At 45.7% G+C, this 18,832-nt stretch overlaps 1 protein-coding gene and 1 long non-coding RNA gene across 6 annotated transcripts in view; one reads left to right on the forward strand and one right to left on the reverse strand.

The window, feature by feature from the left end:
• Positions 1-363, reverse strand: part of LOC143434375 (uncharacterized) — a 64,880-nt gene extending 64,517 nt beyond the window's left edge. The window contains exon 1 of the long non-coding RNA XR_013103845.1: positions 38-363. This is a non-coding gene — a long non-coding RNA (uncharacterized LOC143434375). The remainder of the gene's footprint in view (positions 1-37) is intronic.
• Positions 1-18,832, forward strand: part of Slc35d4 (solute carrier family 35 member D4) — a 146,973-nt gene that overhangs the window by 116,462 nt on the left and 11,679 nt on the right. For 4 of the 5 annotated variants that reach the window (XR_013103844.1, XR_004608215.2, XM_076912983.1 and 1 more), the window contains one exon: positions 15,743-15,807. The exons of the other annotated variant lie outside the window; for it this stretch is intronic. Coding sequence is in view for 2 of the 4 variants with exons in the window: in XM_034517732.2 (XP_034373623.1) it covers positions 15,743-15,807 (65 nt within the window). In the remaining 2 variants the exon portion in view is untranslated. The remainder of the gene's footprint in view (positions 1-15,742; positions 15,808-18,832) is intronic. 5 annotated transcript variants of the gene reach the window in all.

An 18,832-nucleotide genomic window follows, 5' to 3' on the forward strand; every position in this document is an offset into this window, starting at 1 on the left:
AAAGACAAACAAATAGCGAAATGGGGTCTTTACTAACCTCTGGTCTGGCCCGGTGTTCAGTGCTGCAGGGAAGGTTTGCTACATGTCCGCCTGTTTTTTGGACTCAGCTGGAAATTGATCCGGGATGGGGCCTTGGTCCCAGTGGAACTTGGCCCGCGAGTGCCTTGCGGACCAGTGGGAACTTCCGCTGGACAGCCTTGTGGACTACAGGAATTCAGTCCTGGAATGAGGGTTTGGTAACGGGCAGAGTCTCGGATTTCAGCGCTACGACATCTCCGACATCTCCGTGGGGCTCCTGGGAACAAGCAGTTTTGCGTGGGCCAGACCAGAGTTTTTAAGCTAATTTCAACCAATTAGAATTGAGGCGGGAGTTTTATCACTTGGCACACAGACAGCTTGGGCTCAGTTACTATGGTTACCTCTCAGCCAATTACAATTGAGGGCATACTGCTCCATTAGGCGTCCACCTTGCCCCCACTTTATCTGTCACACTCCTTCCCAGGCCTGGCTTCCACGGCCACATTTTATCCATAGTATCGTTTTTTTATTCTGCTCCTTACATCTTGTTTCAAAAATAAAGTAGAGATTAACTGAAGAAGATGCCAACTGACGACTTCTGGTTTGTACACACATGAACACAACCACATACAGACCCACAGGCCAGCTGTCTCTCTAAGCATACAATATGGTTCTCTGGGTTTTTTAAAATATCTTACTAGGCCTTCTAGTGGTTGTCCCCACTGCCTTCGGTTTTCATTTGGCGGTGATGGGTGATGGCACTGCTAGCCACCCCACACCTGGCATTTTTCATTAACACACAGTGGCTTAGCATTTCTTAAGCTCACTACATGCAGTTCTGTCTATAGAAAATTCCCTTCTCTCCTTTTCATACCGGGTAGCTCTTGCTGTCCTTCAGAGTCACTCAGCCTCCTCTCCATGAGAGGCCTGTTCTGGGACATTCCAGACTGTACCCGTGTCTTGACTTCTACCAGATGATGTTGAAGCTGCTTTCTCTTGCGTGTCCACTGTTGCCCAATCAGCGTGGGCTTCTGCAGGGAGCCTGCCCTTCCTTGCTGCCTCTCTACGGCCTTGTGTGATTTTCATAAAAGCAGTTTAGTTTTACCTCAGCGAAAACTCAAACCCTCTGCATTTACCATTTCCAATTCAGTGGAAGATATCTTTGAAGCATTTGCTTGTTTGTTTATTTATTTATTTATTTATTTTGGTATTTTCGAGACAGGGTTTCTCTGTGTAGCCCTGGCTGTCCTGGAACTCACTCTGTAGACCAGGCTGGCCTGCAACTCAGAAATCCGCCTGCCTCTGCCTTCCAAGTGCTGGGATTAAAGGCATGCGCCACCACTGCCCGGCTTTGTTCTTTATTTTTAAACTCACATTTTAAAATACTTTCCAGCAAAGAAGGGTGTCTTTGTCAGTCATAACAAAATGCCATAGACTGAATGATTTCAACCACTGAAATTTATTTTCTCTCTGTGTGTGTATGTGCACGCACACACAAGCATATATGTACACAGGTGCATGTGTCAATGTGAGGGTGGAGGTCGAAGGAGAGCTCTGAGTGGCATGCTTTAGGAGCCTCTTCCCATCTGTTTGATGCAGGCTCTTCATTGGCTGGCTAGCCTGTGAGGTCCAGACAGCTACCTGCCTCTGCCTCCCATTTCACCATCACTGGGGTTAGAAGTGTGCTTGAGTTCTGAGGATCAGGCTCAGATCCTCATGCCTGAAAAACACACTCTTTAATGACGGACTGGAATTTATTTCCTGACAATTCCTGAAGCTAGGATTCCAAGATTTGACTATCAGCAGGGACCTGAGGAATCTGGAGGGATCTGAGGATGGCTGTCTCATATTGACTGTTCATGTGACTTCACCTTTTCCGTCTATGAAGACAGAGTGACCTAGATGGAGTGAGAACCTGGAAGCAGGTGCTTTGGTATGTATTTAGCTATTTTTGGGTTGGTGTTGGGATGAGCCTAGAGCCTCATACACATTAATCACACACTACCACTGAGCTACACCCTCAGTCCTGCTTTCTTCATATGAGTGTGCTTGTGCCATCATGATGGTCCCACATGTCATGATGGCCTCACCTTCCCAAAGGTGTCATCAGAGGTTAGGACTTTAGTATAGGGCCTCATCCAGTCCATTGCTTAGGGCCCTATAGGTATCTGTTTACAGTTTACAGAGGCCTGCAGTTGAGTGGTGAGAACGGTGAGGTCTTTGTCAGTCCCTCAGGTGGAAGTCTGCTGGCAACTGAGACCTGTTGGATGCTTAGCACGTTAAGGAGTTCTTGTGTGATCATGTAGAACCATATGCTATCACAAGGAGGCTCATTTCTCCCAGGTGATGCTTCCTCAGGAATTGCTGTCTAAAGGAAGGAAGTGGGTCAAAAGCAGCAAAGGCTTCACTGAGAAGACACCATATCTCCGACTGTTGAGCACTGACAGGAAGGGCTGGTCTCTGGTGCCGACGTGTATTTTTGGCATGTCTGTTAGTCCTTTCTGCTGTGGTAAAGTACAACAAGGAAGATGAACTGAAGGCGTTGTATCAGAAGGAGATGAGACAGTTGTCATGGCCTTAGGGAAGGAAGCATGAGGGGTTTTTATTTAGGACTCCTTTGAGTTTAAGTTTACCTCATTTCTAAAAGCCTGAGAGATTATATCTACCCTCTGTTTGGATCAGAAGTTAAAAAATAAGGACAGGGTCCTCTGGGACTTGAGAACTGCTGGGACCTTTGATCTACACGACAGCAGGCTAAAATAGTAACTGGCAGGAATCCATCATTCTGTGTAGCTGACAACAGAGCCCATTACCTGAATCAACTGTAATCATGAAAATGCTAGGGGCCAGGCTGAGGAATGCAGTTTGCAAGAGTATTGGGGTTCTGCAAGAGTATTGGGGTGGTTCCAGGTTCTCCTTTGTCCTTATGCAACGGGATGCCTTACATTGACCAGAGTAACTAGATGGGAATGTAGCTTAGTAGGGAAGAACTTGCCTGAGGAGCACATGACTCTGGGTTCAACCCCCAGCACCACAGAAACAGACAAAAAATGGAATAGACCCAAGCTAGTGGCTTTTAAAACTAACTTGGAAAAGAAGCAATATGTGGTTTATTTGTAACCCCTTTCTGTAAAGAAAATTGTAATAACACACAGCCAACCTGTTTTTGACTCATCATAGGGTGGGTCATTCTAGAACACCCAGAAGGTTCAATAGACATGCTATTAATATGGCTTTGAGAGAAGTGTTGGCATCCTCCCCAAGGAAGAGGTAACAAGACTTCTGTAATCTGTCCCAGGAGGATTAGAAGTCTAGGAGACAGGGTATGGTTGAGGTCAAGGTTTCAGGGCTCAGGTGTAACTCTGTGGTAAAATGTTTGCCTGGTATGAACAGGGCCCTATGTTTGATGCCTAGTATTGGGGTTGGAATGAGGAAAAGGACAGAAGAGTGTGAGGGAAGAGAGAGAGAAGGAGGAGGAGAGAAGAAGATGGAGAGGAGAGCAGCTGGAAAGAGGAGGAAAACTTGCTCTTGTTTGAGGTTTTGGTGCCTGAGTTTCTCTACCTCTGCTTACTTGTTGGATTACAGACCAAGGGAATACACACACAGGAATAGTAGGCAGACGGAAGCAAGCAGAGTTGAAAGTAAAAGGCGTTCAAGCCTGGCTGTAAGTCGTTAGGCCTCTGTTTCCTGCAGGAGGCAAAAGTCTTTTCCATCCTCCTCCCCAACCCCAACACAAGGATGCAGAGAGTTGAGAGATTTTATTGTATGAATTCCAGAGAAGAAAGAAACCAAGTGTCTTTAAATCTCACAATCTCACTAACAAACGAGTATAATGAGCTAATAAATGTGCAGTCAGAGGAACACTTCTTTCCTCTGCCAGAGACTTGGAAGAGAATGAAAGGACAGCCATGGAAACATCAGAGCTTCCTGTCTCAGGGACTGGAGTAGGAGAGAAGGGACCAGACCGATGAGGAGTGACCACCAGCCACACTGCTCAAGTAAAGACTGTACCCTCGAGAATGTTCTTGTGCTCCAGGCTGCTGGACATAAAACTTTGGACTATGATTTAGAAAATAAGAAAGTTAATTAACGTTGTAATGATGAGTTAGTAAGATGATTGCTGGAGAGAGAGATGTTTGGAAGAGTTCCCATAAGGCTTTCCCACATTGCCTCAGCATGGCATCCAGTAGCTGCAGGGAAATAGTGGTTGGCCAAGCCGGTGTTGAAAGCCAGCAGCCTGTGGGTCATATCACTGACTCTCTTTTTCCTCTTATATAATAAAGGGGAACCTTTCATTTCAGACTAGAATTTTGTATGTTGTAACAGGCTAACATTTCAACAGAAACAACTGGGAAGAAAAGATGTATGTGTCATATTTTTAAAGGCAGTTGGAGAGCTATCCAAGCAGTAAGAATTGGATGAAATAGATTTCCAGAGGGAAGAATCCTCCTCAGGGATATTGAGAAGCACAAACTAAGTTTTATTTTGGTAGGGATGTGTAAGGAGGAAAGGTTTGTGCTGTCTCTAGATGTGAGCTAAATATTTGGTTTGGTCCAAGAGGACATATTCTCAGGGAAGGAAAAACTAGTAGACAATGGATCTATTGAAGGGTTAGAAACTGGAGGAGCCAGGAAGGCAATTCCAGTTTTCTTTTGAGATGCTTGCTAAATTCTGAGGCAGTATGCAGGTTGCAGCCTAGCCTAGAGAGGAAAAGAAAAAACTCGTAGTCTTAGGGAACAGAATTCTTCTATGGGGTAAATGTTTGATAAGTTTAGGTAGTTGTCTTAAGTTTGGATGGGGTGGGATGGGAGACTTCAGATTCAGAGCCTCCAGAAACCAGACCTTTCATGAATGAAGAGGTTCAGACCCACTAAGCTCCCTAGTCTGGAGTGCCTGGGTAGAGCAGAGGGAACCAACTCACCAGAGCTGCGTACCTGAGTACCCCATGCTGCCACTCGCCACCAGCATCCCTGAGGAACTAGAACCCATCCCTTGTAGGAAGAAACTCTTCCTGGTAGATGACATTGCCTGGAGGTCTTGTGGTTGTTTTACAAAGAACATTCACACACAAAGATGGCAGGTGTTGGGGTGAGGGGCTAGTGAATTGTCCCTGACAATAACAGAACCACGAAGGACCCACATTCTGGAATTAGTAGTATTGTGCACAGCAGTAGACACTGGCCTAGCACATGAAGCTCTAGTCTCAACATCCAGTACCACAAAAAGGAAAAAAGAAAGAAAAGGGGGAGGAAAGAAGAAAAGAATTGCTTCAAATTGAAGAAGCACCCTTAGGCTAAAGACTGACATTTTAATGGAAACCTTGTGCATAATGGACAGAGAAGTAACATTGCCCAATGTTCAGGGGCAGGTGAGTCACCCTCCATTCCTGTTCCCACTTCAGAGAAGTGCTTACCAACCTTTCCAAGGGGCAAACTATGTGAGATGTTCTAGAGTCTCCTGTTTTCGTGTTCATTCAATATTCTAGTCAGATTCCTTCTGAGTAATAAAAGGATTCATGACATAGAGCATGTTGGCTAACTTTCTAATGTCACACTGTGCAGTCATTATAAATATCAGGTGAACCAGTGTATAATTTAGAAAGTACATATTGTCTGTTCAAAGAATGCATAGAGAATAATCCTATAAAAAGGAAATCATGTCATAGCTTTGGTATGTGGGGATGAAGAGTGTATTAGAATTCTGTGTTACTTAAAACTTGGCTAGGAGACCAAAAGCACAGCAAGGAGAAGAAAGGCAGCTTATTTGGGTTCCGTCAAAATTAAAGACTTTGAGCTACAAAAGACTCAGACAGATTGTATGCTGATGTGGACCTGCACATAGATACTGAGTGGAGCTGGAGAAAAGGTTCCGTGGTTAACAGTTCCGACCGCCCTTCAGAGGACCCGAGTTCAGTTCTGGTGTAGGGTGGCTCACAAATGCCTGCAGCTCCAGCTCCCAAGAATCTGATGCCCTCTGCTGGTGTCTGCAGCGTGAACACCTGTACAACCCCTTTCCCCCCCCCCCGCCCCCCCAACACACACACAATTAAAAATTTAAAAATCTAGAATATGTGACTCACATCTCAATAATGAAAGATAACTGCAGTCTTTAAAACGAGCCATAGTCTAAACAGGTAGATATCTAAGGAAGGTGAACAAGTGGCCCATAAGCCCATGGGAGAATGCTGGATAATAACCAGGAAGAGAGGGAATCAGAACTGTGATACATCACAGGTAAGAATGTAAAGGGTATGGTAGGTAAGCCCACAGTGATGATGGACAGAGCTAATGAGATCTTGTTTTACCAGGTTCTGGCTTAGCCATCTGTGTTATAAAGTGGTTCTGTGATACTGATGATTGAATGGATACTTTTACTCAAATTACTAATATAGTAACACTCAAATTAGTAATCTATCAATAATCAGGGATCCAACCCTGTCTTGTTACAAGAGTCATGAGGAGGCTATCTTAAGTGCATCATACTTGTACCCTAAAAAGTCCTGATGGAATAGAACAGGGTATACTGAGGTTTTATTTGCTTTTTTACTTTTATATTTTGATTCTCAGATTCTGCATATATGGCAAAGGTTGAAAACTGCCGAGGCACATTGACATTGCTAGGGTTAAAAAAGGCCACTGTGGGGGTGTCAGCTTGTTTCAAGAAGAGGGAGCTTGACCTAGGACTCAGGAGACACTGGGTTCTGATCAAGGTGTTTGTGGGCTCCAGGAGAGATTTCCTGAGACAAGTGTACACTCCAGAGAGCCTGGTTATCTGGATGTTTTATATCCACCATATGTTGGCTACACTCTTCCCTTCCTTACCTCAACCTTGGAATTCGCATCACATTTCCCTAATTCTGTTCTCCTATTGCTTCTCTCATAAAAGCTAGGTGTTCTCTGCATAGCAACTGTGTTTCCTTAATGCAGATTTAACCCTTTGTGTTCCTCAGCTGTGTTCTCAGCACCATTATGCTTATAAGGTTGGCAGAATGAACAGTCCATATATTTTAATGAACAATATCAAATAGTATTAACAGTCAGTCTGAAGATTAGCAGGAGTTGTTTCTCATTAATAATTACACTGGTCATGGTAATAAATCACAGGGTGAATAATAATGGCTATTTGAATATTTAAAGAATGTCAAATAAAGTTCTTAGTCTTAGCATGGTTTTCATCTGGGGAACACAGAAGAACTCCTTGGGTCTTAGGAGGGGACAAAAAGCCTCCTTCAGTTTGTTTGTTTTGATTTTGGTTTGGTTTTGATTTTTTTGAGACAGGATTTCTCTGTGTAGCCCTGGCTGTCCAGCAATTTACTCTGTAGATTGGGCTTGACTCAAACTCAGATCCGCCTGTTTCTGCCTCCTGAGTACTGAGATTAAAGGTGTGCACCACCATCATCTGGCAAGTTATTAATGCCATATTAGATTTCCTTTGAACTTAAAAAAGTAAGACTAGGTTTGAGGCATCTCTGTGTAAGTTAGCAGTGTAGACTCCAGGACTGTTTGCCATAGACCTCTAAGTTCTGTGGCCCTGGAGAGTTGCAAGACCCACTTGGTCCTGCTACTGTGTGAACACTTATCTAGTCCTTGGAGGTGTGGCAGGGCAGCTACAGGAAGAGGGTCTTATACCTGCTGCTGGTGCTGCAGGTGCAGAACAGAGCTCCCACACCAGGAATGCATGCTGTCCTTGAGCAGTAGCTCCAGGACCCTGCAGTTCCATAGGTGTGGGCTGGGGTCTGAGCTGCTACAGTTCCGGCAAGCTCCCAGGTGATACTGGGGCATCTTGTCTGCAACTACACTCGGGCTGAGGAAGTGGCTCGGAGGTTAAAGCACTTGCCACACAGCAAGAGGACAAGAGTTCATTTCCCACCTGTACTGGGTGGGCATGGCAGGTCACCTGTAATTCTAGCCTCAGAAGGCAGAGATGGGGATTCCAAGACTAAACTGTCTAGCAGCTGGCTATTCTGGTGAGTTCTGCTTGACTGAGAATAAGGTGAAAGAGTAGTTGAGGAAAATTCATTACATCAATCTCTGACCTACACACACACACACACACACACACACACACACACACACACACACGTATATACTCTATGCACTGCTCATTTGCATACAAGCATGCATAATCGTACACATGAAAAGAATAGAGATAAATACCTCTTGTCCTGTCTGCCTTTCAGTCAGACCGCTCTCTGCCTTCCTTTAAGAAATGTCCCCTCCTGTTATCCAACCGTGACATTCAACAGTAGGATTCTGCATTCTTATGTTCCCCTGCTTCCCAGGCCACAGTCCCTTGGTTCAAGATTCCATTAGAACTATTAGAACCTGTCCTGCCTTGTTTGACTTGGCACCAGTCCTTTTCTATGGAGGCCTTCCTTCCGATGGTGGAGGTAAGTAGCGGTGAGGGACAGAGAGTATCTTAGTAAGCCTTGCTTCCTGTTATTCCCTCATCTGTGAAAGATTTTAGGTGACCAGTGTGCTGTGGCCTCACAGACTGCTCCCAGCTCTGATGGCCTAGTGCAGTCACACGAAACTCATCCCACAAAGATCTCTGAGTACACATAGCCAAGTAGCACAAACCCTGCTCAGGGAGACCGGACCAAATGTTTGAGTACAGTTGGGCATGTGCGGTGTCAAGGGACAATGGAAAACCAGAGAAAAGAGGCCTGACACAGATAGCTCGGGGAAGGCTTTCTAAGGATGGACTTTGAGAGGTGAGCAGGAATTGTGTGGGCAGGCCTTCACACAGTTGTGTGAAGTGGCTCCCACAGGGATGTGAGGCTCAGAAACTGTCTGAAAAAACTACAGCCACAGCGGGGGAGGAGGGGCAGGGAGGCTGGGTAGAAGCTGGTAATGTGCATATTATACTTTTTTCTTAGAGTCATGAAAGCTGGGCATAGTGGCAGACACCTTTAATACCAGAGCTCACGAGGCAGAAGCAGGCAGATCTCTGTGAGTTCAAGGCCACCGTGGTCTACACAGTGAGTTCCAGGAAGGCCAGAGCTATATAGTAAGACCCTGTCTCGAAAACAACAAAAGAGTCATGTACATTTAAGTAACAGCAAACAGGGACTCTGATTCTCTGACTCTCCCCCAAGTACCTCATAGTCTGGCAAGTTCCCACTACCCTCCCCACCTCCTTGTCTCAGGTTTGAAATGAATGTTTGAAGAAAAGACCTGATCTGCTTTAAACAGCAAACTTTGCTTAAATAACAGAGGTCATGATATCTGTCAACATAGGCGGAAAAATCAAAGTCTGCCACTGCTTGTCGAATGAGCCCCTGCTGCTGGCATGGCTGTGCCTGTGGAGAGGCGTGGGGCGTGTTACTCAGGTCTTCCAGAGAGATGTACAGTTGGCAAGATTCTTTCTCCTTTGGGAAAAGCTTGTATCTCTAAAACTGTGTTTTAAAGGCAAGGACAGTGCTTAGATGGATGGCCATTTCTTACATCTTTTAGATTATAAATTCTGGAGTAGCCGGAAGCTTTCTACAAACGGCAGCTTTAGCTGTTTCAAGAGCTCTTAAAAGAATGCAGATTCTGTTGCTGACACTTTTGGAGGACAAAGTGTCATTTATTACTTGAGGTTCTTTCTTGGAACTGCAGTGTTATTGCAAGAAAGGTGTTGAAAGCTTGGAAGGGCTGTAGTGAGATGACTGCCCGAGGGCCATAAGCTCTGAGACTCACTCGCTCAGGAATGTCACAAGCCTGGTTCCAATCATCCTGTGGGATGAGTGCTCAGATGAAAGGGTTGTTTTATGTAGCTGGGGACCAACCATTCATTGTGGCGCCGGTGGCACACATGGCACACGTGGCAGCTCACCTCACACCTTGGATGTGAGGCCTGCACCTTCTTCCCTGTCGTCCAGGGCTGGCTTAGTTAACTACCATTCTGCCCCGAGGATCCCTGTCTGTATCCATCAAATGCTAGGATTACAGGTAGTCATCATGTTTCCTGGCTCTTCCCTGGGCTGTGGGGATGAGAACTCTGCACAGCAAGTGCTTCATCCACTAAGCCAGCTTCTGACAGGGTCATGGGGAACCTGGTGAGGTAACTCAGTAGGTGCCTTAGTTTCATTTCCTGTTGCTGTGATAAAATACTCTGACAAAAGCAACTTAAAGGAAAGAAGATGTCTCTTAGCTCGTAGTTCCAGGTTATAGTCCTGTGACATACATAGTTGTCCTGAGATAGCTATGCTGCTTCCACAGTCAAGAACCAAGGATGAACGCATGCGTGCTTGTGCTCGGCTTGCTTTGCCACTCCTAGACAGCCCACAATTCCTTGCTCAGGAAATGACGCTTCCCATGGTGGGCAAGTCTTCCCACCTTAATTAACATAGTATCTCACAAACATGCCCACAGGCTAACCTGGTCTAGCCATTGTATCAAATAACAGTCAAAACTAACCATCATAATTTGGCAAAGATGCTTGCTGCTAAGCCTGAGTTCAGCTCCCCAAACCCTCACATTGGAAGGAGAGAGCCAGCTCCTGTGGTTTGTCTTCTGACGTCCACATGTGCACTGTGTTATGTCCCTCACCCTGAAAACAAATAAATGGCTTTTAAAAAAAAAAAAAAAAAAAAAGGTCTTGCTATGTATACCAGGTGACCTCAACCTGTTTACTTACCTTCACCTCCCATGTACTGAGGTATGTTCACCATACCTATCACTTTGTAAATATTACAGGCTACAGCATTCTGTTAGGGCAGGAAAAAAAAAGATTAAGACAGTCAAGAAACCCCTGGAACAACCAAGTGTCGGTATCAATGCCTTCCTACAACTGCTGCTTAGATAACACTAGGAATATTCCTGGCCAGTGAGTGTGTGCTTGCTCTGTCCCTGGTGGCGTCACTGCTCTGTGATCAGTTGACATTGAGGAGTCAGGAACTAAATGGATTCTCTGTCTGACTCTCTGATAAACATAAGATTTGTCTTAGCCTTTTTTCCCCCCATTATTCATGTGTATATATGTGTGCACATTTCTGAAAGTGTGCATGCACACCTTCTTCCCGTGTACCTGAGCATGAAGAGGCTCAAGGTTGATGTGGGGAGTCATCCTCTGTTCCTTTCCCACTTCATTATGGAGGCAAAGTCTCTCGGTCAACCTTGAAGGCTAGTCTCAGCAGCCAGCTTGTTCTGGGGATCCTGCCTCAGGCAGGATGACATGCCCTCCTGGCAATGATGTGGGTTTCTAAACTCAGCTTCTCACACTTGAGCACTAAACACTTTACTGCTGAGCCATGTCTCAAGAACCATCTTGAGTGGTGTCCTAGTCATTGTTCTATTGCTGTGAAAAAACAGTAAGACTGAGGCAACTCCTATAAAACCACGTATTTAATTGGGGACTTGTTTTAGGAGGTTAGCCTGTTATCACGATGGGGGACATGGCAATACTTATGGCACTGGAGCAGTAGCTGCGAGTTATATCCTGATCAAGGCTAAGAAAGAGACTATGAGGTTGGCATGGGATTTTGAAACCCTGGAGTCCACCCCAGTGACACACTTCCTCTAGCACCTCCTAATCCTTCTAATCCTTTCAAATGATGCTACTCCCTGGTGACCAAGCATTTAACAATATAAGTCTGTATGGGCCATTATTCAAACCACCACAAATGGACAGTCCAGTAACATTAAGTGGATTTACACCATTGTGTAACCTTCACTCTGGTCTCCCTCAACAGATTGTCTTTCTAAACGAAAACTCTGCGCTCATTCACCAATAACTCTTCTTTCTGGGCTCCTCCAGGCCATGGCAGCTTCTTTCTCCCTCCATGAGTTTTGTGACTAGATACCTTACATACATGGAATCTGGTTTCACTTGTCCTAAATCCATGCTGAATTAAGTTTCAGAATTTCCTCTTTAAAAGCTGAATGGCACCATTGTGAGTCAGTTTCTCTACCTGCCCCTCTCTCAGTGGACATGTGGTTGCTCCTAACTCTGTGTTGTGAATGATGCCACTGTGAACAAGGCTATGTGACAACATGAGGTTTGTGTGTGTACATATGTGGATGTGGGTGTTCATGTGTGTTGTATACTTGCCTCGTAGGTGTATAGGTCTGAGAACAACCTGAGAGATGTCATCTCTCAAGTGCCTTTCTACTATTTGTTTGAGATACAATCTCTTATTGGCCTGGAACTTATCAAGTAGGCTGGGCAGGCTGACCCGACTCTCTCTGCCTCCTATCTTAAGACCTCTGGGTTTACAAGCATCTGCCACCATGCCATCTTTTTACATAGATTCTAGAGACTTCATTGAGATCCCTGTGCTTGTGAGGCAGGTGATTTACTAATTTAGCCATCTCCCCAGCCCTTCCAGTGGCTTTTTACAGCCACATGTGGCTTATGAGGCCCTTTCTTGAGTTCCTGGCCATAAAAGAAGTTGAGCCAGGAGACAAAGCTTTGATTCTCCTCTCACTGCCACAGGCCAGTGTCCCTGGAGCAAGTCACAGCCTCTGAATCACAGCCCTCCTCCTGTTAGTCAAGGGAGGGCTCTACTGCTGAGGTCTTGCCCCTGCGTGACTATACATGAACCATTTGATATTCCGGCCTGGAACACTCAGCCTCTGGCTTTCACTTCCTCATAGATGGGGTTCTGAATAAGTGGCCCTTTGGTACAGGCTCAGCATTGGCACTGAGGAGTATCCCCAGTAGTCCTAAGGACTGTGGCGTACAGAAAACTATGTATGCTCATGTTTGAGCAGACATGAATTTGACCCTCAGACACGGAGAGGTCAGCATTTGGGAGCCGTTCACTGAGTGAGCAGGCAGACGGCCTGGCTGCCCAGTTTACTGAGAGTTTGCCACTGCTGTAGTAATGGAAGGAAGAAAGTATAAAAGCTAAAAACCATGACACTTCTTACAGAGTAGATGGAAAGCGGCCTGTTTCACTTTCCGGTAGCCCTGCCAGGCAAGCACATCATCAGTGTGCATTTTTGACAGAAACAAGCCACACTGATTTACAACATGTCAGTGAGCGTCACAGCCATCAGCAGTCTTGCTTGTTAAAAGAGAAAACTTTGGAAGAGCTTGAAAACAAGCTCAGGAGGAAGGTGGGAGGCTGCACAAACATTTCCAGGAATGAGCAGAGGCTGAGGCACCAGCGTGGCATTAGACCAAACTGATTTTCAAGTAAGGACTGGTTTGAAAACTTTAAGACATGTTTTTCTTGGCAAAAAGACACTGTTCACAGGCACAATGAGGCCAGCTGCCTGACTCCTGGCAGACAGGATTCCTCCCAAGTTTCAGAACCTTCTGGAGGGGTAGACATGTAGGCCTGGGTGAGAATATTCCCAACAAGGGACACCTCCCTTTTATCAGGCAGGACTAAGTCTCATGAAATAGGCGGTCTGAGACGAGGCAGAGAAGTGGGCAGAGGAGGCCTCTAAGACCTGATGGAAACAGACAAAGGAGGACCAGAGAAATGTCTCAGAATGTAAAGCCACTCACTGCCATACCTGACTACCTGAGTTCAGTCCCCAGAGCCCACATAGTAGAAAGAAAGAACCAGCTTCTGTACGCACACTATGACACACACACACACACACACACACACACACACACACACACACACACACACACACTAAATAAATGTAAAAAATTTTAAAGGAAAATGAGATACAGCCGGTGACAGAGAAAGAGAAACGGTGTAAGGTGTAAGTCACAGTGGAGTCCTGCAGTGCATCAGGCTGACATTCCAGCTGACAGCCCAGCCGTGGGGGCTGCAAACTTTCCCTCCTGCCACTTCCAAGAAGCACGTCTCTGTTGGTACTATGCCAGGAAACAACAAATGTTTTGAAAGAAAAGGACTATCGGGATAGCTAGCTTTGTTCAAGATGTGTAATGAAAACAAATGAACAGGGAAAAATGACAATAAATAAATTAAAATGAGAATAGATGCAATGGAGGGAAGCAGACGCACAGGGTAAAGTAACAATTCTCCAGGCAGGTAAATGGGGAAACCGTGATGCAGTACATTTGGGGAAAGTGCAAATGAAATACTCATGGAAGTCATGATAGGACAGGATCCTTGAAGGCACCTGCATCCAGGAGCTCCAGGTCTGGGGCCTTTAGATTAGGGTTAGCCTTTGCCATCATCAGCTTTGTCCTCTATCCAGAAACAAGGCAGCAAGAAACATGTGTGTGGGTAGCATTCCTCATTTCCAAAATCAGACATCTGCCCTGCAAGATAGCTCAGTTTCAAGGTTGGTTCCTGACCACACGTATAGAAGGCCCATGAAAGTCTAGGGATGGTGGCACACAGGGTGTAATCTTAGCACTCAGGAGGCAGCAGTAGGAGTATCTCAAGTTCAAAGCTAGCCTGAGCTTTGGGAACTTGTTTCAAACAGACTAAAGAGGAAGACGGAGGGGAAGAAGAGGAGGGAGACAGCCATCATCCCTGTCCTCTGGCCTGGCCTGGAGTGTCTCTGCAGACAATATAGAGGTCTTTTGTATAGATTTTTGCTGCAAATCAATAAAGTGCAGTAATTGAAAAGTGTTACCACACAAGAATGAGGACCAGATACTCAGACCCCAAATGAATCCAGGTATGGCAGCGAGCATCTATAACCCTAGCTCTTCTACAGCAAGATGGGAGAAGACAGGGGAATCCCAAATGCTGGGAGAGCAGGCTAGCTTGGAGAATGCATCTGTGAACAAGAGACCCAGTCACAAAGCAGAAGACAAGGGCAGGCACATGAATTTGTCCTCTGATCTCCACATTTGTGCGCATGCGGGCCCATATGCATGCACACCAGCAGACACACAGAAAACAGGAGAGGAGGAAGGGAGAAAAAGAAGAAAGGGGGGATGGGAGAGGAGAGAGGAGAAGGAAAGATAATACACGAGGAGGGACTCACCAAACCCATTTGTGGCCATCTTCTTGCTGCATATTCCAAGCAGGAACACCTGAAGGGCCTCTGGGACAATGCAGGACGTCTCTTTGAAGGGGGGTAGTAGAGACTTCTGAGCGCTCCCAGCTTAAATGGTTCTCATCGGCAGCCTGCACCCTACTCTCACAGCAAGAAAGCAGGACCTTAGGACCTTTCTCAGAGAACCTGTTTTGGCCTGCAGAATTGAGAATTCTAGACACAAGAACCACCATGGCTTAGCACAGACATTCTAAGTGTGCATAGAGTTGGGTCATTGGTTCACACTCATTTCACAACTGTTCTGGAGTCTGGACCACATGGCTGCCAATCCTAGGAGTCTTTTCTGGGATTTCTGTCTCTAGAAGGTGTAGGGCTAACCTCTTCCTTCTACCTTGGCTTAGGGCTAACCTCTGCTTCTGATTCAGATAAATTACTGATTCAACTGCTATCTTTCTCTCAGGAAACACTTGGCTTCTTAGAATGTGTGTTACAGTCTAGAAAGACTAGGGTATTAGAAGAGAGATGAAGCTATATGGACAGATAAGTGTTTACCCTGAAGACCTGGATGCAGGCCATCCGCACTGAGGATGGCTTCTGTGCACTGACACAGGATAAGCACACTGTTGTTGGTATAATCTCTTATTTGGGCAGATGGGGTGACTTTGGCACCTCACCTCTCTTTTGAGCAGCTTAGAGATTAAGTGTTTTTTTATGGATTCCAACAGGCCACAGGCCACAGTGTTTTCCACATCATGGTTTTTGTTCAGGGCCATGCTTAAATGCAGAAGACTACCGGGCATCGACAGGTAAACTGGGGACTTAGCCTCCTGCTACTCTGAGGTCATTTGTTGTTTCTGCAGGTCATCACAGCTGGCTTGTCGCTGCTGCTGTTTGATATGGCCCTGACCAGAGCAACTGTGGGATGGTAAGTTCTCTATAGAGAGAGAAGACACAATCCATCAGGAGTTTGCTCATATGAAACTGGGGTGTGTGTTGGGGAGATGTGTCCATCCTCAGTTAATTTCCACACTGGTGATGCTTTTCCTGTTTTATTTAGTTATTGATTGGTTGGTTGGTTGCTGTACTGGGGCTTCATGTGCCCTGGGCAAGCGCTGTCCTGTATACTTCAGTGTGTCAGATACCGGGTTGGCAGGCATGAGCAAGTGTACCTGCTTGTTTCTCTTTTACGGTTATCAGTGTGTAAATTTACATGTAGAACAACACTCTTATCACTCTTGCACCACCCATACAATATACAGTGTTATGCACAATGCCATGTGCGTATACAGCATGGTCTTATACATGCCGTGTAAACTCTAACCAATACCCAGGTCACATGTCACCACAATACCTTTTAGCCACTCAAATCTCCATCTCAGAATCTCCACGGTTGCTAAGCCACTGTTGGTCCCTTGGTGTCAAGGAAGGGAAGGATTGGCTGCCCAGAAGCCCTTACAAATGACAAACTCACAGATGTTTGTGTCTTATGTGGAATGCTGCAGTGTTTTCATTTAACCTACTCACATCCTCTTGTGTTATTTTAAATCAGCACATGACCTAGCCTTTTCTAAGCACAGCCTGGTTCTGAGGGGAAAAAATTGTTTGATGTTTGTATTTTCTTGTTCTTAGGACCAGAGAATCCTCATAGCTGATCTGTCCTGGCCACCTCGTTGGTTTTATTCTGTTTGTGTATTTGTGTCCCAGGTGGTCCTGCTGAGTTATTGTATGTTTGATTCAGGACCACTGTGCTAGCAGGTGTGGTCAGCACTGGTGCCCGGGTTCACTTCTGTGGCTGATACCCTGAGCAACAGCAGGTAGTTCCATAGGCTCAATGTGAGGCCTGCCAGCCCTGCCAGCCCTGTGGAGTCCATGATGGAGGGTCCAAGGGGGTGAACTAGCATCGTGTGTGCTTTGGGATACAAGGTGAACTAGCATCCTGTGTGCTTTGGGATAGAAGGTGAACTAGCATCCTGTGTGCTTTGGGATAGAAGGGCTCCTTCAGTACTTGGATATTCCCACAGACTTGGTATGTGTCAGGAGCTACTTCTGTGGTGTCCACAGACAAGTGTTCCCCTAACTGAAGGTGAGCCCTTGCCTAAGTCATCCCAGAGGGACAGAAGTGCAGCCTTTGCTCACAGCACTCAGAGTAAGGAGTCCATGTCCCTCTCGGACAGACATTTCTGTCTGGAGAAGAATAGCAGAAAGTAGATTAAAAAATGAGGAAACACTCCTCCACCTTCCTTCTCCTCTTCTTCCTCTTCCTCCTCTCCTCTTCTTCCTCCCCTTCCTCTTCTTCTTCCTCCTCCTTGTCTTTTTGCTTATTTTACTTTACTTTCATTTATTTATAAGTTGTTGTTATTGTTGTTGGAGATGGGGCCTCACTATGTAGCTCTGGCTGTCCTGATCTAATGAGTATGCCAGACTGGCCTCGAACTCACAGCGATCCACCTGCTTCTGCCTCCCTATACTAGGATCAAAGGCTAAACTACTGTCCCTCGTTTTCTTTTCATTTGAATAATAACTTTTTAGAGGACTGGGAAGATGGCTCAGTCTATAAAGCACTTAAAGAGGACCTGAGTTCAAATCTTAAAACCAAAACTAAAAAAGCACAGTGCAGTGGTGTGGTCATTTTCTTCCTGGGAAGGTGGAAACAAATGAATCCATGGGGCTTGCTGGCCAGGTCAGCTAGCCTGCTGAGCAACCTTCAGCTCAGTGAGACATACTGAGTCAGAAAGTATCTTAGTCAGTGTTCTGACCCTGTTCTGACCCTGCACACACATACACACACACACACACACTTGCACATGCACACACATAAAGTCTAACCATCTGCAGAGGGGACAACTGTGTCTGACGTTTTGTATTAATACATCTCATTTGCACAGTCCTCCTAGTTAAGTGTGTTTTAAAACTTAAGACACAGCGGTTCTGGGGCATTTGAGTGATTTTGCCCCCTCTAGGATTACAAGGCTTTGGGGGATTGTACCAAAGTTCAAACGCAGGCTTCCATGCATCCAAATCCCTATAGCCTAGTACTGATTTGAGCACTGTCAGGACTTGCCAACAGCACAGTGTACAGTGTCAGAGCCCATAAGGGAGACTGGCTTAACTGTTTCTCTTCCTACCATCGAGATGTGTTACTCAGCCTTGTGTTACTGTAAAGGAGGGTGGAGAAGGTCCACTCACAGAAAGAGAGGTTTGCTTTGGTTCTGTTTCAGACATGTCCTTGCTTTTGGGACTGAATGAGGAAGAATATCATGGCTGAGAACGTACAGTGGAGTAAGAAGCTGACTCCATGACACAGCTTGTAAGCAAAGAACGAGACAGGGCCAGGGCTTCTACACAACCAAACCCCACCCCTTAAAGGTTCTTGGCCTTCCCACCAGTGCCCCAGACAGAGTGTTTAACATGTGGGCCACTTATTCAAACAGTACCAACTATCAACTGTAAAGCAAATGATGACTGTAAAGCGAATGTCAGACAGCAGAGGGAGCAGTTCCTGGATGAATCAGCATCCATTTCTGGTTAGGGTCTGACATGGCAAACTCAAAATGTCCATGGATCATGTGTGTATAGGATAAAAACTTCATTATCGTAGTTTTTCAACTGTGTTTTATTTATTCTTTCTCAATTTCATTCATGGGTATGATGGATCTTGATCACATCTTCCCTCAGTTCACACCATCCACTCACTTCAGAGTTCCCCCACAATTCCTGTTCTCTGTCGGCTCTATATAGCTAAGCCAGTTCACATATCCAGAAGAGAGCGTTCCATAGCACCCTTCCCATCATCCGTGATGTTCCCTGAGCTGTGTGGGGAAAGTTAGATTTTTAATACTGTATCCTTGATTCTGTTGAAGCCAGGTTGATGTCCTTATGCTGTGCTGCCGCTGGAGGCCATGTTAATGTGGGTGGCCTGCATTACCATCTGGGGCCATGGTGATGTCTGT

Source organism: Arvicanthis niloticus, chromosome 14 (genome assembly GCF_011762505.2).
Source record: "Arvicanthis niloticus isolate mArvNil1 chromosome 14, mArvNil1.pat.X, whole genome shotgun sequence".
In the NCBI taxonomy this organism is placed as follows: Eukaryota; Metazoa; Chordata; class Mammalia; order Rodentia; family Muridae; genus Arvicanthis; species Arvicanthis niloticus.